Source organism: Agelaius phoeniceus (assembly GCF_051311805.1).
Source record: "Agelaius phoeniceus isolate bAgePho1 chromosome W unlocalized genomic scaffold, bAgePho1.hap1 SUPER_W_unloc_1, whole genome shotgun sequence".
NCBI classification, from domain to species: domain Eukaryota; kingdom Metazoa; phylum Chordata; class Aves; order Passeriformes; family Icteridae; genus Agelaius; species Agelaius phoeniceus.
This window is the reverse complement of record NW_027509866.1, coordinates 6,445,131-6,470,592: the sequence shown is the minus strand read 5'-3', so window position 1 is coordinate 6,470,592 and position 25,462 is coordinate 6,445,131. Positions and strand designations below refer to the sequence as shown.

At 53.8% G+C, this 25,462-nt stretch overlaps 2 protein-coding genes across 2 annotated transcripts in view; one reads left to right on the top strand and one right to left on the bottom strand.

Annotated features, from left to right (window-relative positions):
* Positions 1 to 25,462, bottom strand: part of LOC143692469 (uncharacterized) — a 279,232-nt gene that overhangs the window by 117,550 nt on the left and 136,220 nt on the right. The gene's annotated exons all lie outside the window — the stretch shown is intronic.
* On the top strand, positions 791 to 1,723 carry LOC143692406 (olfactory receptor 14A16-like). The gene has a single exon (XM_077172640.1). It carries the CDS (start codon positions 791 to 793, stop codon positions 1,721 to 1,723), a length of 933 nt encoding a protein of 310 aa, XP_077028755.1.

Here is a 25,462-nt window from a genome sequence, read left to right as displayed (position 1 = left end):
AGCAGCCAGGGGTGCCCAGGGCTGTCCTGCAGAGCAGGGTCCTGCAGCCCAGGGCGCTGTGCCGGGGCAGGGACTCTGCTGCCTGCCAGGGACAGCTCTCAGCCAGCCCTGGCAGCTGCTCCCAGCACTGGGGGACAAGATCTGGGTGGCAGGAGACAGCTGGTGAGGCTTGGGAGTGTTCTCCTTGTGTGGGGAGGATGCTGCATTGTTCAGAATTGCTCCCAGCATGGCATTTAACTGCAGAACATTTCCAAATAGATCATACAGGGAGCACAGCAAGGGAGGACCTGAATAAAAGGGAAAAGCCTGCTTTTTAAATCTACTTCTCTAGGTTGCTTGGTTTGGAAATTGCACACAGATATTTATCTCTCAATTCAGGCTGAGAAAAATAAAAAGAAAATTTCTCTCAGATATGAATAAATTCTGCAGTGACAGAAATCAGCACTTAGAGGCAGCCTCAGAGCCGCTTTTCCATCCTCCTCAGAGTTGCTCTGACGTTGCCATCAGAGCCTGCAGAGCCAGAGCTGCCCCTGGGCAGTGCCTGAGCTGGGAGGGCTCTGCAGGGCAGAGCTGAGCCCCCAGGGCTGGGCTGGGCTCTGGCAGCACTGGCAGGGCCCAGCCCTGGGCACAGGGAAGCAGCTGCTGGCAGGGACAGCTCCAGGCAGCAGAGCCCTGGGCAGGCAGTGGGGGGAAAGTGCCCCCAGGCTGTGCTGGGATATTTCAAGTCCTCTCCAAACCCAACTATTCCATGATTACTTTTCTTACAGATCCCCATGCCAAGGCACAGCAAATGTCCAACAGCAGCTCCATCAGGCACTTCCTGCTGCTGGCATTGGCAGACACTCGGCAGCTGCAGCTCCTGCACTTCTGCCTCTTGCTGGGCATCTCCCTGGCTGCCCTCCTGGGCAACGGCCTCATCATCAGCGCCGTAGCCTGCGGCCACCACCTGCACATGCCCATGTTCTTCTTCCTGCTCAACCTGGCCCTCGCTGACCTGGGCTCCATCTGCACCACTGTCCCCAAAGCCATGCACAATTCCCTCTGGGACACCAGGAATATCTCCTACATAGGATGTGCTGCTCAGCTCTTTTTCTTTCTGTTTTTCATTTCAGCAGAGTATTTCCTCCTGACCATCATGTGCTACGACCGCTACGTGTCCATTTGCAAACCCTTGCACTATGGGACCCTCCTGGGCAGCAGAGCTTGTGCCCACATGGCAGCAGCTGCCTGGGCCAGTGCCTTTCTCAATGCTCTCATGCACACGGCCAATACATTTTCCCTGCCCCTGTGCCATGGCAATGCCCTGGGCCAGTTCTTCTGTGAAATCCCACAGATCCTCAAACTCTCCTGCTCCAAATCCCACCTCAGGGAACTGGGACTTCTTACTCTAGGTTCCTGTTTATTTTTTGGCTGTTTTGTGTTCATTGTTTTCTCCTATGTGCAGATCTTCAGGGTTGTGCTGAGGATCCCCTCTGAGCAGGGACGGCACAAAGCCTTTTCCACCTGCCTCCCTCACCTGGCCGTGCTCTCTCTGTTCCTGAGCACTACAATGTTTTCCTACCTGAAGCCCCTCTCCATGTCCTCCACATCCTTGGATCTGGCCCTGTCAGTTCTATACTCGGTGGTGCCTCCAGCCCTGAACCCCCTCATCTACAGCCTGAGGAACCAGGAGCTCAAGGCTGCAGTGTGGAGACTGATGACTGGATGGTTTCAGGAACATTAAACTGCTGGCCAATTTCTGCAAATCACTTGTAATAAAACTCAACTTTTATATTTCTTCTTGGTTTCATTTCCTTTGTTTTTACTATTATTTTTCCTTTGTTTTACTTTTTTCATATTGTCAACGAAGAAAAGCCATTCCTTGTGCAATTTCTCATTTTGTTTCTCTCCACCTTCCCTGTGGCCACAGACTGTGTCAATGAGGGGCTCCGCTCTTGATGGCTTTAAAAGAACTAAAGGATCTCCTGGCAGTTTTCTGCAGAGATGCCCTTTTGTTCTCTTCTGTAGAGCTGCAGCAGCAATGTCTGTGTGCAGAGCTGGGGCAGATCAGTGCTGGCCCAGCAGCTGTGCCCAGCAGCAGCAGCAGCAGCAGCACTTGGTGTTGCCAGTGCTGCTGCCGTGGCCCTGCCCCGCTGCCCTGGTGGCCCTGGTGTTGCTGCAGGGCCTGAGTGCTCTCGGGGCCGGGCACAGCCCTGGGGGTGGCAGTGCCAGGGCTGCAGCAGGGACAGGCCATGGGCACTGCTGGGGCAGCGCTGACGCCTCAGGCCAGGCCCTGGGGGCTCCAGGCTCCTTGCCCAGGCTCTCTCAAGAACACGGCCAGGCCAATGCTCAGCACAGAAACCCCCGTGAGCAGCCCCAGGCTGGCCGTGGGCAGGCTGGGGGCAAACAGCATGGCTGGGGCTCTGCAAGGGCCCTGGGGCAGACGGGAAGGAGCAGCAGAGCAGGGGCTGATCCATGCCCAGTGCGCTGCACAGCCCAGGGCAGCGTCCCAGAGCGTCCTCATGCAGCTGCCAACAACATCCCCCCTCTGCAGCCCTGGCCTCTCCCCCAGCTCACACAGGTGCCCCATCCTTGCAGGCACAGACACGGCAGCACTGCCTCAGCAGCCCCTGTTTGCATTGCACACAGCAGGGCCAGCACCCCCATGCTGTTGCTGTGGGGACATGAACCTGAGGGAGCACAAATGCCATCAGCCCCTGGGGCCAGCAAGGCCTGCGGGACACCAGGGAAACCACTCAGCCTTGTCCTGGCCTCTGCACTCAGCCAGAAAGTTTGTTCCCATCAGCTGGCAGTTTCCTGTGCCACTGCAGACGCTGTTGCTCAGAGCCAGGGCTGCCTGGCAGCCACCCCCAAACTGCCCTCAGCATTTCCTTGGCTGAACCTTTGCTTTCTTATTCTTCCTGCTACAAATCTCTTCCTCTTGCCCACTCCTGTTCCCTGCCCTGCCAACAGCCCATCCCTGGTTGCCCTTTCCTCTCTGGCCCCACTCCCCATTGCAGTTCCTGCCTTGGCCCCATGGGAACGTCCCTTGGGCAGCAGGATCATCCTACAAGTGCTGCAGGAATTGTCTGCAGGCTCCTGCAGTGCCTGCTGCTGCTCCCTTGCCAGAGGCACCCCAGGCCAGGGGGGCACATCTGGGCTGCTGTGTCTGGCTCTGGGGCTCCCTGTTCTGGGCAATGAGGAGGAGCTGCAGAGGCTCTGCAGGACTGACAGGATGGGCTTTGGGGCTGCCAGGAGAAGCTGAGGGACCTGGGCTGCTGGAGCTGCTGAAGAGGAGGCCCAGGGCTCATCCTGCAACTGCTCCAAGGGTGGTTTCAGAGAATCCCAGAATCAGCAAGGGTGCAACAGGCCATGGAGATCATCAAGTCCAACCTGTGCCCTGACACTGCCTTGTCTCCCCTGGGCCTCCTCTTCTCCAGGATAAACAACCCCAGCTCCCTCAGCTGCTCCTCACAGCTCTTGTGCTCCAGACCCCTCACCAGCCTTGTTGCCCTTCTCAGGACATGCTCCAGCCCCTCCATGTCCTTCCTAAACTGGGGGCCAGGAACTGGACACAGCACTCGAGGTGCTGCCCAACCAGTGCTGAGCACAGGGGAAGAATCCCTGCCCTGCTCCTGCTGGCCACACCATTCCTGATTCAGGCCAGGAGCCATTGGCCTTCTTGGCCACCTGGGCACACTGCTGCCTCATGTCCAGCCCGCTGTCCATCAGTCCCTGCAGGTCCCTTTCTGCCTGGCTGCTCTCCAGCCCCTCTGGCACCTTGTTGAGGGAGAAAAGGGAAGGGTGGGGAACGGGTCCAGATCCAATCCTTCCGGAAATGTGGTGTTTGCTGGCATTGCCAGTTCCCAGATCTTGATATTTCCCTATTCTAGCAGAGCCCAAATCCAGCAATTTGCTGGCACAGAAAGCCAAAACCAGGCAAATACCTGGTACCTACAGCAACCCAATCCCGTGTTTGCTGACACCACCAGTGCCCATATCCGGAATTTTTCAGATGCCTGCACAGCACAATTCCAGCAATATACTGGCACAGAAAGATCACATTTGGCAATTTCCTGGTGCCTGCACATTCCCCACCCAGATCTGGTGTGTGCTGGCACTGCCAGTGCCCACATTGGCAATTTCCTGGTGCCAGCACAACCCAAATGCAGCAATTTTCTGGCAAAGAAAGCCAAAACCAGGCTCCACCCAGATCTGGTGTGTTGGGGTTGGTTAAAAGAAGAAGGAGAACTTGGCTTAAGGCTGTGGGAAAACCCTCTGTAGTTGGGGTCAGCAGGAGCTCCCGCCCATAATCCTCTTGTTCAGGTTTGCAGATTGTTACTAGAAAGTTCTGAGTTCTCTTTGCTACCATTGGTTACATTTTACTGCAAAAATTTCAATATTCATAATCCTTCCTTCCTCTTGGATCCTTCCCTCAGATCCCACCTTAACCCCTCCCCATAAATAAATGGATAAATATCCCTGCTAGACCCTGGACCCAGGCTTTTTTCTGCTTTGCTCTCTCTACTGTGCACGCCGTCCTGTTTGTTGTGTTTGCCTTCATTAAAGTTCTGTTTCCAGAGCACCAGATGGAAGCAGTCTCTGTCTGTAAAGTGGCCAGAGCTGGTTCTCAGGGAAACCACTGGCCAATGGTCCGGACGAGGGCCAGAAGGTTTCACTGGTGTTTGCTGGCACTGCCAGTGCCCAGAGCTGGAAATTTCCCTATTCTGACACAGCCCAAGTGCAGCAGCAATTTACTGGCACAGAAATCCAAAACCCGGCAACTTTCTGCTACTGGCTCTGGCACCACCCACATCTTGTGTTTGCTGTGCCAGTGCCCAGATTTGGAAATTTCCCGGTGCCAGCAGAGCCCAAATCCAGCAGATTTCTGACGCTGGCAACGACACCACCCAGATCTGGTGTTTGCTGACAGTGCCAGCGCCCAGATCTGAAAACTTCCTGGTGCTGGCACAGCCCAAGTCCAGTGATTTGCTGGCACAGAAAGCCAAAATTTGGAAATTTCCAGGTTCTGGCTCCAGCACCATCCAGATCTGGTGTTTGCTGGGACTGACAGTGCCCAGATTTGGAAATTTCCCGATGCCTTCACAGCCCAGGTCCAGCAATTTGGTTTTACCTAGCTTAGGCAGAGAAGTTCCTGGGACTGTGACTTTCCTTTTTCTTGGAACTGTTTAAACCTGCTCTGGACTGAAAACCCAGAAAAATACCTGCAGCTAACACCTGTGGCCCACCAAGGTCTGGGACACTGCATTCCAGCACCAGAGGGACTTAGAATAGACCGAGTGAGCCAACTACAACCCACAAAAAGGACTTTCTGAATTTGCCATCTCTTCAGCACTGCCAGAGGTTTCATTTAATATTATTCATTTTTCATGCTTCTGAATACTTTACTTGTTAAATAAACTGATGTTTTTTCACTTTTCTCGAGGGAAGTCTTTTCCTGAACTAGTAGGGGGAGGGGCTGCTTGAACTTGCTTTCTAGAAGGATCACTTTTGGAGGTTTCCTCCCCAAATTTGCCCTAAGCCAGCACAAACAGTCATCATGAAAATTTCACCAGTGGCATAATTTCCTGCTGGCAAATCTTGTGACAGAAGCTTGACCTTGTTCTCCATGAGACATTCTTGGGAAGAGCAGACAGGAGAAGATTCCTGGAAAACTGAAACAGCTTTCCAGAAGGGAAATGAAAATGAAACAATCCAAGATCTTTTCCTCTATTTATTTCTATGCTCCCCTTTTCCATGTTGCACTACATCTCCATCCCAGGAATTCCAGATGCACCGTACCTCTAAGATCGGTGACTTAGTGATTTTTAGACACTCAAAAGTACCATGAGCCTCACAGAGTTTTCCTTCCCCTGGTTTTACTGGAAGGCAAGACTGGAGATGTAAGTGCAGTGCTGGGGTCAGGTAGGAATCCTACAGCAAGGGAAGGTGGCCCAACAGTGTTTGACCCTCAGCCAGGCCAATGCAGAGCAGCAAGCGAGGGGATTGCTGTGCCAGTGTGCAGGAGTCAGGGCTCTGCATCTGGGCTCACCGCTGCAAAGTTCCCGTGTTTGGACAGACTCAGGGGCTGTGCCCGGGGCGCGCGGGGCTCGAACGTGGGGCTCGTGGGGCGAGCGGGGAACGGACACGGGGACGAACGGCCCCGGTGCTTCAGTTGCAGCGGCGGCAGCGGCGGCAGCAGCAGCGGCGGCAGCAGCAGCGACAGCAGCAGCAGCGGCAGCAGCAGCAGCAGCGACAGCAGAAAAACAGATATTTTAGAGCATTCTTTCTTTCTTTCTCTTTATCTTTTTCTTTCTCTTTCTGTTTTTCCTTCTGTTTTTCTTTCTCTCCCGTTCCCGCGGTCGGGCACCCTTCTCCCGGGGTCCCTTGCCCGGCGTCCCTCTCGTGTCCCCGCCTCCCTCTCCCCTGCCGGGCCGGGCCATGCCCCCGGCCCGCCCCCGGCCCCGGGCGGGGCTGCCCCGTGCCCGGCCCCGGCCGTCCCGCCTCGCTCTCGCCTCCGCCCGGCTCTGGCCGTGCTGGCGGTGGCGCTGCTGGGCGGGCATCAGTTCCTGGTGCGGGGGCGGCATCGCCGCCCTTCGGCTCCGCCTGGCCCGAGCCCGGCCCCGGCCCCGACGCAGGCTCCAGCCCCGAGCCCGAGCCCGGCCCCGGCCCCGACGCAGGCTCCAGCCCCGAGCCCGAGCCCGGCCCCGGCCCCGGCCCCGGCCCCGGCCCCGGCCCCGGCTCCCCCCGGGGCCCGCGGAGGACACAGGCGGGGCGGCCGCTGCCGCCGCCTCCGCTGCGGCTTCCCCAGCCCGAGCTCCGCCGCTCGGCAGCGCGGCCGCCGGCCCCGAGCCTCCCGTGCCGCGTTCCAAAGAGCGAACGCCTGGGCATGGCCGGCCCGGGGCGGCTGAGGGGCGCTCGGGGGCCGTTGCTGGCCCCGGCCCGAGCGCTGACAGCCGCGTCCCGCCCGCAGGGAAGGCGCACGAGGCCCTGCAGGAGCGGTACCGAGTGGGTTCGCTGCTGGGGCGCGGAGGATTCGGCAGCGTCTTCGCGGCCACGCGGCTCTCGGACGGCGCCCCGGTGAGCGGCGGGGCCGGCGGCGGGCGCAGGAGGAGGGGGCGGAGGAGGAGGAGGAGGAGGATGGGGCTGGGCAGGGCGGGCGGCGAGCTGAGCCCGCTGCTGTCCTTGGCTTGCAGGTGGCCATCAAAAGGGTGCCACGGAACCGCGTCCGGCACTGGGGCGAGCTGGTGAGTGAGCGGGGCCAGCGGCAGCAGCCGGGGCTGCCGGGCGGGGATGAGCCGAGGCCCCGCACGGTGGAAGCCGCCAGGACGCCTCGAGGGAGAGCGGGCGTGGGTCCAGCGCAGGGCGCAGAGCATCCCGGGCTGGCTGAGGGCTCCCCGAGCCCCGGCACGGCATCGGCCCCACTGAGGGCATCGTGCTCCTCCCGCAGCCCGATGGCAGCAGGGCCCCGCTGGAGGTGGTGCTGCAGGCCAAGGTGTCCACTGGCTTCCCTGGTGTGGTGCAGCTGCTGGAGTGGCTTGAGCTGCCCAACCACATCGTGATGGTGCTGGAGCGGCCAGAGCGGTGTCAGGACCTGCAGCGTTTCATTGGGGCACGGCGGTTCCTGCCCGAGGAGGTGGCGCGGGCGCTGTTCCGCCAGGTGCTGGAGGCCGTGCGGCACTGCACCAGCTGCGGGGTCCTGCACAGGGACATCAAGCCCGAGAACATCCTGCTCGACCTGCACACCGGGAAGGCCAAACTGATCGACTTTGGCTGTGGCACCTACCTGCAAGAGACAGCCTACACTCACTTTGCAGGTGAGCCCACGTAAGGGTGTACTCCTGGTCCCAGGATCTCATGGCCCAACATCTCCCAGCCCAAGCTGGCTGTGGCAGAGGGGATTCTCCCTTTTGCTGCCAGTCAGGGGACTGAGTCTTCAGCTGAGTTGCTTTAGAGCAGGGCTGGGTGGGGAGCCATCTTCCAGCCCTGCTGGCAGCCTTTGCCAGCCACTCTGCCCAGGACTGGGGCTGAGCTGGGGCAGCCAGTGCGACCAAAACCCCCGTGGGTGGGGGTAGCAGAGATGGGGGCGGAACCTGTGCCCCAGCCAGTTTGGTGTGCAGGCGAGAGGAAGGGCTTGGACTGATCCACTCTCCCTGTTTGCCTTGGCTTCCTAATGTCGCTGTCGAGGCGGTCACGACATAAAGCAGAGACCACAAGCAGTCTCAGTTGGCAACACTTTATTATTGAATATGGCTGATTTTTATACACTTTCCAGTTGTTTATCCTTCTTCTATCTTTACTATTGGCCACAATAGATCAACATAATACTATTGGTGAAAAAGTTATGGTGACTTAATTAACTTTCTAAAAATGTTTCATCCAGCTGCAAAGTTCTTCTGTCCCTCCTCTCTCGGTCTCCTTGGTTACAGCCTTGGAGAGAGCTCCTTATCAGTTTCTTCTTACTTCTCAGCTTCTTCTCGCTCCTTTAGCTAACAGGCCCGCTGTTAGCCCCTTCCACATCCTAATATTTTTGGGGCAATGCAGGCAGGGAGGATAAGGGCATGTTTTCCCCAGCATGGAGAGGGTTTTTCCTTTACAGGTCAGGGTCAGGCTTAGCCAGGGCTTCCTCTGCCCTCTTCTGACACCAGTGGCTTCTTTTCCAAGCCTAAGTTTGTGCACAAGTCCCAGGTGCTGGCGAGAGGGCAGTGGTCACCCTGTGTGCCACTGATGCAGCCCCCGCAGGCCCAGGGATGCTGGGGCCAGGCTGTGGGAGCAGCAGCATCCCCCTGCTGAACTCCATCTGTATTCCATAGGAACACTGTCCTACAGCCCCCCGGAATGGAACGACTTTGGCTGGTACCATGGCGAGGCAGCAACGATCTGGTCCCTGGGCATCCTGCTGCACCAGATGGTCTGCGGGGAGCACCCGTTCAGGAGGGGCCGGAACCTCAGCTGGGGCCAGCTCCCGCTGCCACAAGGGCTCTCTCAAGGTGGATCCTCTTCTCTGGGCACGGGGGGAATCCCAGTGCTGGGAGCCAGCAGCGGGCTCGTGAGCATCCCGCTCTGGCAGCTGCTGAGGAGGTGGCACAGGTCCTGCTCTCCTCCAAAACAGGGAAGTGATGGGAAAGTTTAGGCCCAACCCTGAGTGCATCCAGAATGGCCTGGCCATGGGAATAGTGGGGCAAAGCAGACAGGAGCCTTCTCTGGCTGACCGGCAGTTTCTGCTTTGTCTCCCCAGAGTGCAAAGATCTGATCAGGTGGTGTTTATCCGTGAACTCCTTGGAAAGACCCACATTAGAAGACCTGTTCTGTGATCCTTGGGTGCAGGATATTCCTCTGCCATAGAAGAAGGGAGAGAGCCACAGGCACACTTTGATCCAGGGCCCTGGTAAGTTGCAGCTCCACACATGCCGTGGCAATGAGAAGCAGAGGAACCCAGACCTTTTTGTGCTGCCTGTGTCACTGCACCGGGGCCATGGGATGAGCCCACGCAGCCCTTGTGCTGGAGCTGAGCTGCTCTGCCCAGCACTGGTGGCCGCCATCCAAGCTGGTTTTGCTTGTGCTGGTTCCCTGACAGCTGGGGCCCTGGGCAGAGCCCTGAGAGCCTGGTCTCCCCCCAGGGAAGGAGCAGGAGCCCCTGGAGAAGCTGTACCGGGTGGGGATGCTGCTGCTGCTGCTGCTGCTGCTGCTGCTGCTGCTGCTGGAGACAGCCAGGATGGCATCAAGGATGACAAGCTCTTCCTCAGCCTGGCCACTGGAGGCTGAAGGTGATGGACTTTGATTCTGGCACCTTCTTCAAAGCCAAACTCCACAGGGAATTTGCAGATGAGTCCACACCCAGGGAAATGCTGCCAGATTTGGGCATGGCCCAGCCTGGCTGGGAAGCAAAGGTTCCCCCTTTGCTGGGGCAGATGCAACTCATCCTTCAGTCGCTGCCCAGCTGCTTTTTGGCAGGGCTGGGGGCATGGGCTGGCCTGGGTACGAAATGGGAGTGGGCTCCTGGCCCTGCCAACAGCCCCCAGCAGCCACCGTGCCCCGGGCTGGGGCTGGGGCTGGGGCTGGGGCAGCCAGCCCGACACAAACAAAGCCCCATGGTGGGAGCAGAGGTGGCACTCCAGAACCTGTGCAGGGGCTGCTTTGCTCTGCAGGCAAGGAAGGGCTTGGGCTGCTCCACTGCCCTTGTTTGCTTTGGGATCACCGTGATTTTGGGGGCAGTGCAGGGTGGAAGACAGAAAGTGTGGGCTTCCCTCAGCCATGGCTGGGTTTTTCCCTACCATGTCGGAGTTGGGCCTCCCTCAAGGCCCTGACAGAGATAAGAGTTTTTACTGTTTTTCTTGTTTTCCCCTTTTGCATCTAATCTCTTTTCAATAATGTGTTGTTTGTTTTTCCAGAGGAAGCGTTCTAGGTGGTCCAGTGTGGATGGGGAAGTGCTTGGGAGCAGCTCTGGCGTGGATGGGCAGTGGCCTTGGAGAAGGCTGAGGCCATGGTTTGGGAGCAGCTTTTCTTGCAGCCGTGGATGGCGTGAGGTGGGTCCCTGTGTGCTTGGCAGGGTGGGATCAGAGCTTTTGGGAGATGGCAGCGAGCACAGGAGCATCCTGCTCTGGGCAGCTGCTGAGGGCTGGATGTGCCGTGGCTGGCTGCAGGCTGGGCACATGTCCTGCCCTCCTGCTCTGCTGCCAAAGGCAGCAGGGATGGGCAGCTCTGGGCACAGCTCTGGGCACAGCCAGCATGGCCTGGGCACCGCAGGCCTTGGCACAAGGGCACAGGAGCCCTCAGCTGATGGGCGGTTTCTGCTTTCTCTCCTTGCAGCCGGGCTCTGCGGCTGCTGAGGCTGCTCTGGGCTCTGCCAGGGCTCTGCTGGGCTCAGCCCTGGGCCCAGCTGGGCTGGCTCTGCCCTCACATTGCTCTGACAGCTCTGCATCAGATGAGCCCGTTGCGAGCACAGCGCCTGAGCTTTCTGCTTTGGCAGGTGAGTGAGACTCTGCTGCAGGCCCAGAGATTGCAGCTGGGGACACACATGCAATTGGCAAGGACCCAAACTCTCCACAGTCCCAGCTGAACGCCTGTATCTGCACAGGCTGTTTTGTCTGTCCCATTCTTCCTTCTTGATTGGCTGGAATTGTGCAGGTTGCACTTTCTTCCTCCTCTAGCAGTGCCACAAGTGGGCCAAAGCTGGCGAGTGGGCCATGCTCCTGAGGCAGTGCAGTCTGGAGCTGGTGGATGAAGAATTGCCCTTCTGCACTGCCAAACCAGAGCAAAAAGCCCTATTTGGGACTTGGTGTCTCTAAGAAATCCCTGACAGTTTCAAAGGGAATGTGCAGCTCATTCCCAGGCTGAGAAGGAAGGGCATCTTCTAAAGGATTTGGGGTTTGACAGAGTTTCCATTCCCAGTCCTGCTTGGAGCTGGAAGGGCACAAAGCAATTTCTCATTGCTTCACCCACAATTTAACAATGCTGGAAACAACCTCAAAAACTTTACAAAAAAGGCTGCTGAAGTCAGCAAGATGTATCCATGGCATCAGCACATTTCCAGAGTAAATAACTGACTTCTCTTTTTCAAAAGATCATTTACCTCTTAATGCAAAGAATGTAACTTTGCATTTATGTTTTGTTTTTTTCACTAACATTATGTTATGTTTTTTCACTAACACTTGGATTTTATTCTTATCTTTTACAATTTACCTATTTTTTTCCCTTTTTCCTTTTTTTTCCTTTAAATAGAAAACATGTCCTATCGAAGGAATGTCCCTTGCTCCTGGTTCCTGTATGGAGCAGCTCCCTTCCTGCTGGCTGAGCTGCTCAGGCAGAGCCCGGCAGCTCCTGGCCCTGCAGGGCTGAGGCTTTTCCCCATTGCTGGGCACAGACTGATGGAGCAGCACTGCTGAACACGGGCACACAGAGGGACCAGGAGCAGCTGCCTCTGCCCACCTGAGGCTCCAGGGCCCAACCTCTGAGCAGCCAGGGCTGGAAGAGACTGGCAGGATCTGATCCCTGACTCTGGGCCAGGGCTGCACAAATGACCCCACAGCAGCAGCAGCAGCAGCAGCAGCAGCAGCAGATGGAGCTGACTTTCAGCACAGCCCCTGCCCCTGTTCCCTCCCGTGTGCAGCGGTGTCAGAGCAGCCTGAGGCACCTGGGAGCCCCCAGTGCCAGCAGGGACTTGAGATGGCAGCCCTGGGCTCCTGGAGGCTGTGCAAGGAACGGAGCTGGGCACTCCCTGTCCATGGGGAGCTTGCAGATGGAAAAGGCTGCTGTGCCCAGGCAGCTCCAAGGGCACAGAAAGGAGGCTCTGGAGCACTGGATCTGTGCCAGTGCCACAGTCCTGGGCAGCAGCCAGCCAGCCCTGGGGAACAGAGGGCACAGCACGAGGGACAGAAGCAGGCAAGGGCAGAGACTGGAGAGAGCCAGAGCCAGGAGCAGGAACAGCTGCTCCATTGCACTCTTGGAGAAAGCTCTTGGCTGGTTCCAAGCGCTGAAAGGCGTGAAGGGCAGAGAGGAGGCCACAGCAAACAATGCTCCTGTTTGCACAGCCTCCCCTCTCTGTGTCCCAGAAGGAATTGCATGGACTGTGCTCTTCTCTCCGAGTCGTCTCGTTCAGCATGAGCAGCTCAGCACCAGGAGCTGAAGGAGCTGAAGCCTCAGGCCACAGGAGCTGGGCAAGAGGAGACTTTCTGAGCAAATGAATGCTGCTAACATGGACCCAGCTGAATGCAGTGGATAGAATCATGGAATCACAGAATCCTTTCTGTTGGAAAAGCCCTCTGAGTTCACCCAGGGCAGCCGCTCACCCAGCAGTGCCAAGCCCAGCACTAAACCACGTCCCTGAAGTGCCAAGGCCTGGACACCAGCCCTGAGTGAGGCCTGGACAGCAGGCCCTGAGCCCAAGGTGGCCTCTGGATGAACCTTCCAACCAAAGGTTATCTTTGTATCTGCTCCCTGATGAAATATGCATGGTCATTAGCACTGTGATAGATGTAGCCACTCATTAGTGAAACATGTATGGACCTTTGTGTATTTAGAAGCCAGACCAGGCCATGAAATCTGACATCTGGCTTTGTTTGGGGCTGAATGGTCAAAGTCACCTCCCTTGGTTCCTCCTGGGGCCCTGGCCAGGCTTTGGGAGGGACCCAAGAGGAGGATGAAACCAGATGTTGCCACACTAGCAGTGCTGTCAGTTTGTCCATTCAGCACTGTCAGAGCTGGGCCCTCTCCCAGCGGGGTTGGAGCCTCACCTGTGGCTGGAGGCACCTGCAGGAATTGCCAGTGCCCAGGAGTGGCTCTGCAGCCCTTGGCTGTGACAGCTTCCCCAGCTGCTGTGTGGGTCTGGGGGATGGTAAAGGCTGAGGGTAACTGGGGCTGGATCTTTCTCAATCACTGCAGGCAATCTTTGGTGGGGATGGTTGGGTGCATTGCTGAGCTGCTCCTGTTGTGATTCTTTGCTGCTTTGAGCTGCAGGAAATGACACTGATTCCTTCAGTTGGAGTCTGTGTCTTTGGTGCTGACCCTGCCCACTGGCAAAACAAAACTGGCCCAGTCTGGCCAGATCCCAACAAAATGTCACTTGTTCAGTGTAACTGTGAGGAATCAGTGCCATCAGAGATTCCCAGATGGGAAGCCCTGCCCTGGAGTTCCCTGGCTCTGGAGTGGGCTGAGGTCAGAGCCCCATGGGAGCAGTGGGGCAGTCGGGTAAAAGAGGCTGCACCCCTGGATGGCTTCAAATGCATCCAAAAATTGCACATGGAAAAGGAAAAGAACTTGTGGGTTTGGGAAGACGAGGGTGAACTTTGTTAATGACACTTTGGAAACAGCACCAACAGAAGGAAAAATTGTTGTTGTCACTCCCACACGGAGTGACAGAAGGTTTCAATCTTGAGCTCAGGTTCATTTGTGCTAGTGATATAATTATAATGATAGTAGTAATAATAATAATAATAAATTAATCGTAATAGTTATATATAATACAACACAATAATTTATATTTGTATCTATGTAATTAGAAATTGATACTATTAAATAAGGCGGACAGTACTAATATGTCAGCTTTAGCTGCTCATTTTGATACTAAATACTCTACAAAAAAGGACTGGCCAAGACCCAAATGTCAGTGGTAAACTTTGTGAACTCTATACAAGGCATAAAGGAGGAAGGGATGAAATTGGCTATTTCTATAGGATTTGCTGATACTGTGATGCAGAATACTTTTTCTGTTACTGTAAGAAATGCAGTGATTAAGACTGCCGGGTTTTTCATATCCCAGACAATCCACAAGCTGCAGGATTGGTTGCACGGGTGAAGGGGTTGTTAAAAGAGCAGCTGAAAAAATGAGGAGATGGGAACCTGTCCCCATGGAGAACCCATCTCCCAGATGTGCTCCATGCCCTTAACAATGGCCCACTGGGGAAATGGAAACCCCTGGCTGTGCATGGCTGCACCCAATTAACATTAATGAACTAAATCAATTATTAGAAGAAGTAAGAAGTGATGCTGTTAAAGTATCCAACAGCACATCCTGCGAGCTCCAACAAACACAAATGGGGCTCTCCAAAACTGCACGGCCTTGGATTATCTGCTTGCTGGCCAGGGAGGATCCTGGGCTATTCCAGGACAGGAATGTTGCAGGAATGTCTATCAGTGCTGGGTTTGAGGTCCAACAATCAGGAATCACCTCAATAGAAAGATCAGGAGAAGAGAGGCAGAAAGAAGAAAATTCCTCATGGTGGGATTGGCTCCCAAATTGGAGGCTGCTGTGAAGTGCATTCGTGGCAGTCACTGCAATCATTGCATTGTGAGCACTTGGTGTGTTATGATTCCATGTGACACCTTGTGCTGGAAATGGAGTACTGGGACTTGTCTGAAAAGAGACACAGTCTCAAGGAAAAAAGGGGCATTTGATAAAGGACAGAGAATAGCAACTAATTAAGCATGTTTTAAAAGGAATTAAAATTATAGCTCTGAGTAATGAACTTGAGCAGCACTTAATTGAAGAACAAGAGCTGATGCCTTTGTGCCTAATACCTAAATTTAAACTATGTTATTGCAATTGTTCTGAAGGTTGCAGTTCATCTGTAGGTCAAAGCACTGAGTGAAGCACTGAGGCCTCACCAGGCCCTGACTGAGGCCTGAACAACAGGCCCTGAGGCAAAGCTGAGCTCCAGATGAACTTTCCAACCAAAGGTTATATTTGTATCCACTCATCAATGTATCATTATTAGCAATATGATCTCTGTATGTGTTCATTGGTGAAATATGGATTTACATTCCTGTATTTAGAAAGCAGGCCAGATCCCATCTGGCTTTGTTTGAGGCTGTGGGATCAAAGTCACCTCCCTTGGTTCCTCCTTGAGCCCTGGCCAGGCTTTGGGAGAAGCCAATCAGGAGAATGAAACCAGATGTTCCCCCACCAGCAGCGGTGTCAGCTTGTTTGTTTAACAGTGTAAAAGCTGGGCCCTCTCACAGTGAGGTTGGAGCCTCATTGTCTGCAAAGGTGGGTGCACCTGCAGGAATTCCCAGGGTCCAGGAGTGGCTCTCCAGTCCTTGGCTGTGAAAGGGTTAAAAGCACTGTGCCCAGGCATACCTGGGCAAGAATAAGAGACACTGCACCCAATATGGAAGCTTGCAAAAATTCAGCCACAAGCTCAAGACACAGGATGAATGTTGGCAAGAAACAGGGAACAAAACTGGCAGAAATGAAGGGTAGAGCTTGCTAAAACCAGTGAGGAAATTGCTGAAACTGCCAGCAAGAGACTGTGCATGCCTAGAGGAGAAAGGTGCAAAGGGCACGGCGATGAAGATGTCCAGCCTTCATCAGGAGACCCCCGAGGAAGACGCGGAGCCTTCCTCAGTGCCAGCACCAGTGCGCGCTGCGCCTGCGCCTGGCGCATGCTAATGATGGTAATGAGTGCTGAGAGATCGTTTGCATAACCACACCTTTTCTAAGGAAAACCATGAATGTGCATAGAGTATAACCATCCATTGTAATGTCTGTGTGCTGTGTGCTGTCAGGAGGAGATATCCCCGCACACCCGGTGCTGAATAAAGCAAATCCCCCTCCCTGGGCTTTGTCTGGGAAGAGTCTCTGGGCCCCGTTTGGGGCCATCCACGTCCATGGGGTTCTGTCAAGTTCCAGTGGAACCTTGGTGCCACGTTGTTCCACAGCCTCACAGTGCTCTCCTGCTGCCATGAGGTCACTCCCTGTGTGACACCCTGCAGCCCTGGCTCCATCAGGGTCTCTGGGGTTCCTTGGTGCACGCCTTTCTCCCATCTGAGCCTTGCTTCCATGGGTTCCATGGACTGACAGTGGCCCTCTGCATTCCATGGGGCCCAGCTAGATCACAGCAGAGCCTGGCTTTCATCAGGTTCTGATACCTATTCTGCCAGCTGACAGGGCTGATTTAAAGAACACAGAAACCAATGGGAAGAATGACCTTATTTTACTGTGAGTGTTAAGGCAACACAAAATTAAAATTATACATTCAATACAACTACATGCTTGGCTTTAGCAACAAGCAAAAAGAAGCAAGGTAATGCACCTAATCATTATTACAGGAGAGAAAGGATAGGGACTGAGAAAGACACATCCCCAATTGCCGAAATACTTTACCATCACCCAGAGTCAGCAGGCACTGGGGAGCCCCATTTCACAGCGAGGACCTGGAGAACTCTTGCAAGCACTTGGGAAAATCCCACGTGGTGCATCCACCCGTAGGTGAGGTCTCCGAATTTGCTCCAAAAGTGGGTTCAGCTTTCATAGGCCCAAATGAGCAAGTCAAAGGAACTGGATTGTATTTTTAGCCCATGAACTCCTGGGTCTCCTGGCACTTTTGCTGAGCAGGAGGGCCCAGGGGCTTGGCCAGAGCCCAGTCCCTTGGCTTGGAGGGTTTCCCCTAAAATATCCTACAAGCCTCTATTCATGTCAGTTGGGAAAATTTCTTGGAGTGATACATTTCTTGCAGGTAACTACACAAGATTATGTGAATGTCTCCAAAGCAGCTGGCTTGGTGTTAAACAGCTGCAGAAGCACCTTGGTCATCTATTTTTAAACTCATTAAAACTGATGGTGTTAGTCACATAATGCCCAGGGTTTGTCCTGTAAGCCAGCTCTGGCTGAGGGCTGCCCCTCAGGACTGAGCACATCAGCAGCTGAAGTGACCAGGACTGGGAATGGCAAAAACACCCCCTGGGACTGGCCCAGAGGCCCTGGGACTCCCTGGCATGGATCACCTCAGGAGACAGGATTTCAGGGAGCCCAAAGGACTTTTGGGAGAGCTGCTGTGGACACAGAGGGAATGGCACAGCTGGATCCCTTGCCTGGGCTCCCAGAGGACCCTTCTGCTGTGGGGCTGCTGAGGGTGGAGGAGCAGCAGGTACCCATGGCCACCCCAAAGCAGGGCCCCGTTGGCAACACGGCCCCAACCGGGGCTGTGGGACCCCATCCCTGGGATGAGTCAGGAGCTGCAGAGCTGGGAGTGCTCAGCCAGAGCCGCTGAGCCTTCAGCAGCCCCACACGGCCAGAGCGTGAGCCCAGTGGGGAGTGGGCACTGACAGGGACTGTGGGGCCTGAACCAAGGCCCAGCCCCACTGAGAGCGGCTGTGCCGGACACGCTGCAGCTCCAGGAGCAGCTGGAGCCCCAGGCAGCCAAGGGGTGCCACCATGGATGTTCCTTTCTTCCCCTCAGAAAGGACACTGGGAAGCTGGGGAAGTGTCAGTGAAAGGAGTAGGGATGGTGGGAGCTGTGGAACAGCACTGACACGAGAAACCCAAACTCTCCTGAGAAAGGAGGGCAGAAATCCCCGGTGTCCAGCATCCTGCCAGAGAAACCCATTCCCAGAATTACCAACATAAAGCCATCCTCCAATTCTCTGGATTGTGCTGCTCCCAACCCACTAACACCTTCCCCCCAGAGTGAAGCTCTGAAGTGGGATTGATGGAGGAAAGCTGAGCCCTGAGCCAGGCCAGGGTCATTGCCAGGAGCATCCCCTGGCGCTGTTTGACAGCGGCTCGGCAGGAGCTGGGGATGCAAACAGGACAAACCTGAGCATCTCCCACCATCAGATACCTCAGAGCTCACACAGCAACACGGCCGTGGCTCTCCCAAACTGGATTTAGGAATGGCACACCTACTGCAGCCATTGGATCCAGATCAGCCCAGATCCCTTTGGGACTGTTATAAATGAGAAACTTGACTGGGCCAATATTCAAGCACAAACCGGTGCCAGCAGTGAGCGGGGCCCATTGTTTCAGGACTGGTTCCTATGGGAAACATCCCGCTTCCCATGGCAGACATCCCGCTCCAGTCAGGCCAGCACCCCTGGGTTAGAATTTGAAGGGTCTCAGTCTCAGTCCTTGGGGAGGGCTTCAAGCTCCGTCCTTGACAGCACTTGTGAGGCATGTTATGAATAAGAAGCTTGACTAGGCCAATATTCAAGCAGCAATTAATTTATTATTTAATATGGTAAAGTATGAGCAATACAGTGCTGGGGACATTGGGGGAAGTTTTCCCTCCAACTGCACCCCGATAATTGATGGTTACAGGTATTTATAGGGGTACTCATCAGTTTTTTTCAACAGTTTCTATTTCCAATTTTTACTCATCATCAATTTTTATTCCAAATTATTACATCACAATTCTATACACTATTGTGATTTTAATTTCTCAGGATGTATTTTCAAAGGAGTATCCCCAGATGGTGATGGTCCAGTTTCCGAAAGAAGAAAGACGAATCCCATCTGGTGGAGTCCAGCTCCCCAGATGTGTCCACCTTTTAATTGCAGAGACTCTAAATCTCATAACAGTGATGTCCAGCTTCCCTTTGGTCAAAACCATAAATCCTTGAGGTGATGTTCATCTTCCTTTCTCAAACTGTTTTTCTCTGCTTCAAGAAGGAGTGAGATAAGCATATTTCCTATATATGTGTTCCAAAGCTATAGTTTCAAGGATACAAGTAATGTTCTAAAATTATACTTCAAAAGGTTATTATTGCAGAGCTTTTTTATGGATTAAATAGAAGCAAAAAGCAACATCCTTAACACCTTAATTCCAATGCTCTTAAATCAACCAGGGTTAATTGCAAACAAAAGATAGGGTCAAAGGCCTTTTTCCATGCTTTATTTTCCTCAGTTATTATTAGAATTCGCAACTTTCCGATTGTCGATGTCCACACATTTCACATTCGCAAGCACCCACTTGGCCTGTTTGTACCTGACACGAAACACAGCTTTGCATCTCACAGGCACATGAGGGATCTTTGGACCGTCCTTTACAGACTGACATCCCAAAACATAAAAATAATCATGCATTTCCTCTTAAAAATAAAATTTACTGAATTAGTAACATTATAATTATTTTTCTTTTTTATAAAAGTTATTCTATATTTGTATTACCAAATTTGAATGTTTATATTAAAAAATCCATACCTTTTTAGCAAGCAAAAAATTTATTGGTCATTGGTTCTAAGTAACACAGTTCCCTTCATTGATTCATTGACCAGTGTGGCTGTTGATTTCTCCTTCTTTATGCTAATTAGTTCTATTTTAAATGCCTTTGTCATCTTTTTATCATTTTCACAGGCAGGGTAAAAGGGGCCACATTGGGTTCCAGGGAGAACTTTCTGGGGCACATTTGGGGCAGTTCTGGGGAGGGAATTCAGAGAGAACTTGAGGGTCTGGAGGACACTTGGGGGAGCTGGGTGGGCACTTGGAGGGGCACTCAGGGATTCCGAGGGACAGTTCGGGGTCCGGGGCAGCACTTGGGGGGCTCTGATGGGGCTCTCTGGGGCGCGGGGGGTGATGGGAGTTGTAGGCACGGGTCTAATACAGTTTAACGGGGCCGGGGAGCATCAAGGGAGTTCAAAGCGCAGCTGCAATGGCTCTCGGTGGGGCGCGGGGCACGATGGGAGATGAAGTCCTGGCTGGAAAAGCTCTGGACGTGCGCCGCGGAGCATGATGGGAGCCGTAGTCCCGGAAGTGGTTCGAACGCTTTGTTTAGGGGACTCTGAAGGCACTTGGGGGACACTTTTGCGTCCGAGCCGCGACTTGAGATCCTCGTGGTAACGTAAACGGTTAGGGAGAACTTGCGGGGATCTCGGGGAGCTCTAACCGGGCTCTTTAGGGTGCGGGGTACAGCAGGAGCTTTCGGCGCGGGACTGTTCTGAGGGGCTCTGGGGCCGCGGGGGATGAGAGGAGATGAATTCCCAGAAGTGGCTGTACCGGCCATCTGTGGGGTTGGGAGCACTGAGGGGTCCGGGGACGCTTCTGGGGGGTCCCGAATGGGCGCTGAGGGGGCACTGAGGGATCCTGGAGGGTCTGAGGGACACTTAAGGGACAGAGGGGGTGCGGATACCGGGGTTCTGTGGAGCGCGGGGCATGACGGGCGTTGTAGGCCCCGCTCCAATGGGGCTCAATCGGCCCGCGGGGCATGACGGGAGTGTAGGCAAAAAGGAAAGATGGCGCCCAGCCGAGGACCGCCTTCGAGGTATCTTTCTAGGCGCTGATTGGCTGTGGATGGTGATGGGCGGAAGCCTCGGCAAATGGGATGCGGTGGAGGCGGGAACAGCCCATTCAACCTCTCCAGTCCCTCCCAGTACAGCGCAGTCCCTCCCAATACACCTGAGTGTACATTCCCAGTCCCTTCCAGTTCCTACTCAGTGTCATCCACAGGATGCCCCAGTGTCTCCCAGTCTTCCCCCAATGTTCCCAGTGTCCCCAGTATATCCCAGTGTGTCCCACAGCGTTCCCAGTGTTCCCCAATATGTCCCAGTCCCCCAGAGTTTCCAAGGACAGTTTAATTTCTCACAGTGGCCGTGGCAGCCAAACCCAGCAGTGGGGTCAGTGCAGTGCCCATGGCCACAGCCCCTTGCAGTGGCCCAGTGCAGCTTGGGCTGATGATCCACCCTCACAGCCGGCCCAGGGCAGCTCTGCAGTGGCTCTGGTGGCACCTGGGGCTGGCACACACCTGAGCAGTGTGTCTGTTTGCAGTGGGGAAACTCAGGAGTTTGAGATTGCTGCAAAAAGCACAAAAAGGGAAAACCCCTCTTAGGCTGGGTGCAGCCAGCTCTCCAAGCACAGCAGCTCCCAGGGCAGTGAGGACAGACAGGATGGGGCTGGGCAATGTGGAGCAAGGTTGTCCACGCTGGGTCAGAGCTCCAGGCACAGCTTCTGTGAGCAGGCCAGAGCTGCTGAGGAGAGACCCTGAGTCAATATCAATCACAGAATGCTGCAATCACCTCTGCTCTAAAGAGAAATTTAATAAAAGACACCCTTTAAAATAGGAATGTGTATTTCTTACAAGTTCTTTGAAATCTTTTTCCATAACTGGACTAGGAAAACTTTAATGACCCTCTCAGGGCTTTGGTGTTGTTTACATCAGACTCAGTGCCTGAGAGTGTCTTGAAAAAACTTCTCAAAAACTCCAAGTCAATTTCAAACTCCAAATTTTCTTGAAGTTTTAATGGATCCCAGAGAGGGACACGACTGGGAAAATGTCCCCAGGTTCCAGGTAGAGCAGAACACGGGAGGCAGTGATGACCGCTGAGGACAAGCAAGGCAAAGGTGTCTCTGATAGTGGAGTCCTGGAAAATGTTAAAAATAGTCTTTGAAAATATTGGGCTTTGTGTTTTCTCAGATCACTGCACCTGTGTAGGCAGTATGATAAAAGATATAATTGTTAGATGTGATGATTGTTTAGTAATTAAATATAATTATTATATAACCATAAAAGAATTGTGAGAAACTATGTTGGAAATTTAAAGGGGGCTATGTTTAGCTGAAATCTGTGTATACAATAGAACAATATATGTTTAATAATTAACATGAAAGTTATGTAATGATAGAGTATAAAACACGTTCACCCTGAATGTATGCTCGGAATCAGATTTGGGTGGAAACTACCCCGATTCCCAGAGCTCTTAAATAAAAAGCACCGCATATAATCGCTGATGTGATTATGTGTTTGTGAATGCTAACATCTCTGGTGCTGAGCAAAGCTGGATGTGTTTCAGGAATGCAAAGGGCCAAGGCCTGAGCCCCAGCCCCTGGCCAGGCAGATCCTGTCCCTCCCTCATTGCTCAGGGATCTTCCCAGGATGGGCACTGGGATGTGGGGATGGGCAATGCCAAGGGCAGGAGCATGGGGCAGCCCCTGCCAGGCTGCTGAGCAGGGACAAGGAGGCAATGAGGCCCCAGGCCTGCAAGGGTCACTTGTCCCCTCGTGGCCTCAGGCCCAGGGCCAGCAGCCATGGCCAAAGTGCTGCCCAAGTTGGCTCTGTCAGGGCTGTCTTGCAGCTGCTGCCCATCCCTGTGCCCTGTGCAGCCCAGGCTGTCCCACGCTGTCCCTGCCCTGCGCCTCTGTCCCTGCAGGCTGTCGGCCCTGAGCAATGAGGGAGGGACAGGATCTGCCTGGCCAGGGGCTGGGGCTCAGGCCTTGGCTCTTTGCATTCCTGAAACACATCCAGGTTTGCTCAGCACCAGAGACACCTTTGCCTTGTTTGTGCCCAGCTGCCATCACTGCCTCCTGTGTTCTGCTCAGAGTGGAACCTGGGGACATTTTCCCAGTCGTGTCCCTCTCTGGGACCCATTAAAACTTCAAGAAAATTTGGAGTCTAAATTTAAATTTGAGTTCTTGAGAAGTTTTTTCAAGACACTCTCAAGGACTGAGTCTGATGTAAACAACACCAAAGCCCTGAGAGGGTCATTAAAGTTTTCCTAGTCCAGTTATGGAAAAAGATTTCAAAGAACTTGTAAGAAATACACATTCCTATTTTAAAGGGTGTCTTTTATTAAATTTCTCTTTAGAGCAGAGGTGATTGCAGCATTCTGTGATTGATATTGACCCAGGGTCTCTCCTCAGCAGCCCTGGCCTGCTCACAGAAGCTGTGCCTGGAGCTCTGACCCAGCGTGGACAACCTTGCTCCACAGTGCCCAGCTCCATCCTGTCTGTCCTCACTGCCCTGGGAGCTGCTGTGCTTGGAGAGCTGGCTGCACCCAGCCTAAGAGGGGTTTTCCCTTTTTGTGCTTTTTGCAGCAATCTCAAACTCCTGAGTTTCCCCACTGCAAACAGACACACTGCTCAGGTGTGTGCCAGCCCCAGGTGCCACCAAAGCCACTGCAGAGCTGCCCTGGGCCGGCTGTGAGGGTGGATCATCAGCCCAAGCTGCACTGGGCCACTGCAAGGGGCTGTGGCCATGGGCACTGCACTGACCCCACTGCTGGGTTTGGCTGCCACGGGCACCGAGAGAAATTAAACTTTCCTTGGAAACACTGGGGGAGACTGGGACATACTGGGGAACACTGGGAGCGCTGTGGGAGACACTGGGACATCCTGGGAGTGACACTGGGGAGGACTGGGACATACTTGGGACGCTGGGAACATTGGGGGAAGACTGGGTGACACTGGGGCATCCTGTGGATGACATTGGGTGGGAACTGGAAGGGACAGAGAATGTACACTCAGGTGTACTAGGAGGGACTGGGGAGGAACTGGGGTTTTACTGGGCTGTCCTGGGAGGGATTGGAGGGGCACTGGGGTTGTACTGGGGTAGTACTGGGGATGAACTGCGCTGTACTGGGAGGGACTGGAGAGGTTGAATGGGCTGTTCCCGCCTCCACCGCATCCCATTTGCCGAGGCTTCCGCCCATCAGCACCCACAGCCAATCAGCGCCTGGAAAGGGACCTCGAAGGCGGTCCTCAGCTCGGCGCCATCTTTCCTTTTTGCCTACACTCCCGTCATGCCCCGCGGGCCAATTGAGCCCCATTGAAGCCTGGACTACAACGCCCGTCATGCCCCGCGCCCCACAGAACCCCCGGTATCCGCAACCCCTCTATCCCTTAAGTGTCCCTCAGACCCCCCAGGATCCCTCAGTCCCCCTTCAGCGCCCATTCGGCACCCCCCAGAAGCGTCCCCGGACCCCTCAGTGCTCCCAAGCTCACAGATGCCCGGTACAGCCACTTCTGGGAATTCATCTCCTCTCATCCTCCGCGGCCCCAGACCCCTCATAACACCCCCCAGCGCCGAAAACTCCTGCTGTGCCCCACGCCCTAAAGAGCCTGGGTAGAGCTCCCTGAGATCCCCGCAAGTTCTCCTGAACCGTTTACGTTACCACGAGGATCTCAAGTCGCGGCTCGGACGCAAAAGTGTCCCCCAAGTACCTTCCCAGACCCCTAAACAAAGCGTTTGAACTACTTCCGGTACTACGGCTCCCATCATGCTCCGCGGCGCACGTCCAGACCTGTTCCAGCCGGGACTTCATCTCCCGTCATGCCCCGCGCTTACACCGAGAGCCCCTGCAGCTGCGCCTCGATCTCCCGTGATGCTCCCCGGCCCCGTTAAACTGTATTAGACCCGTGCCTACAGCTCCCATCACCCCCCGCGCCCCAGAGAGCCCCATCAGAGCCCCCCAAGTGCTGCCCCGGACCCCGAACTGTCCCTCGGAATCCCTGAGTGCCCCTCCAAGTGCCCACCCAGCTCCCCCAAGTGTCCTCCAGACCCTCAAGTTCTCTCTGAATTCCCTCCCCAGACCCAGAACTGCCCCAAATGTGCCCCAGAAAGTTCTCCCTGGACCCCAAAGTGGCCCCTTTTACCCTGTCTGTGAAAATGATAAAAAAGATGACAAAAAGATTTAAAATGGGACTAATTAGCATAAAGAAAGAGAAATCAACAGCCACACTGGTCAATGAATTAATGAAGGGAATTGTGTTACTTAGAACCAATGACCAATAAATTTTTTGCTTGCTAAAAAGGTATGGAATTTTTAATATAAATATTCAAATTTGGTAATACAAATATGGCATAATTTTATATATAAGGAAAATAATTTTAATGTTATTAATTCAGTATATTTTATTTTTAAGAGGAAATGCATGATTACTTTTATGTTTTGGGATGTCAGTCTGTAAGAGACGGTCCAAAGATCCCTCATGTGCCTGTGAGATGCAAAGCTGTGTTTCGTGTCAGGTACATACAGGCCAAGTGTGTACTTGCGAATGCGAAATGTGTGGACATCGACAATGGGATAATTGCGAATTCTAATAATAACTGATGAAAATAAAGCATGAAAAAAGGCCTTTGAACCTATCTTTTGTTTGCAATTAACCCTGGTTGATTTAAGAGCATTGGAATTAAGGTGTTAAGGATGTTGCTTCTTGCTTCTATTTAATCCATAAAAGAGCTCTGCAATAATAACCTTTTGAAGTATAATTTTGGAATATTACTTGTATCCTTGAAACTATAGCTTTGGAACATATATATAGGAAATATACTTATCTCACACCTTATTGAAGCAGAGAAAAACAGTTTGAGAAAGGAAGATGAACATCACCTCAAGGATTTATGGTTTTGACCAAAGGGAAGCTGGACATCACTGTTATGAGATTTATAGTCTCTGCAATTAAAAGGTGGACACATCTGGGGAGCTGGACTCCACCAGATGGGATTCATCTTTCTTCTTTCGGAAACTGGACCATCACCATCTGGGGATACTCCTTTGAAAA

Excerpts from the sequence above, each read along its gene's own strand:
- LOC143692406 (XM_077172640.1), top strand. The coding sequence starts at position 791 with ATGTCCAACAGCAGCTCCATCAGGCACTTCCTGCTGCTGGCATTGGCA.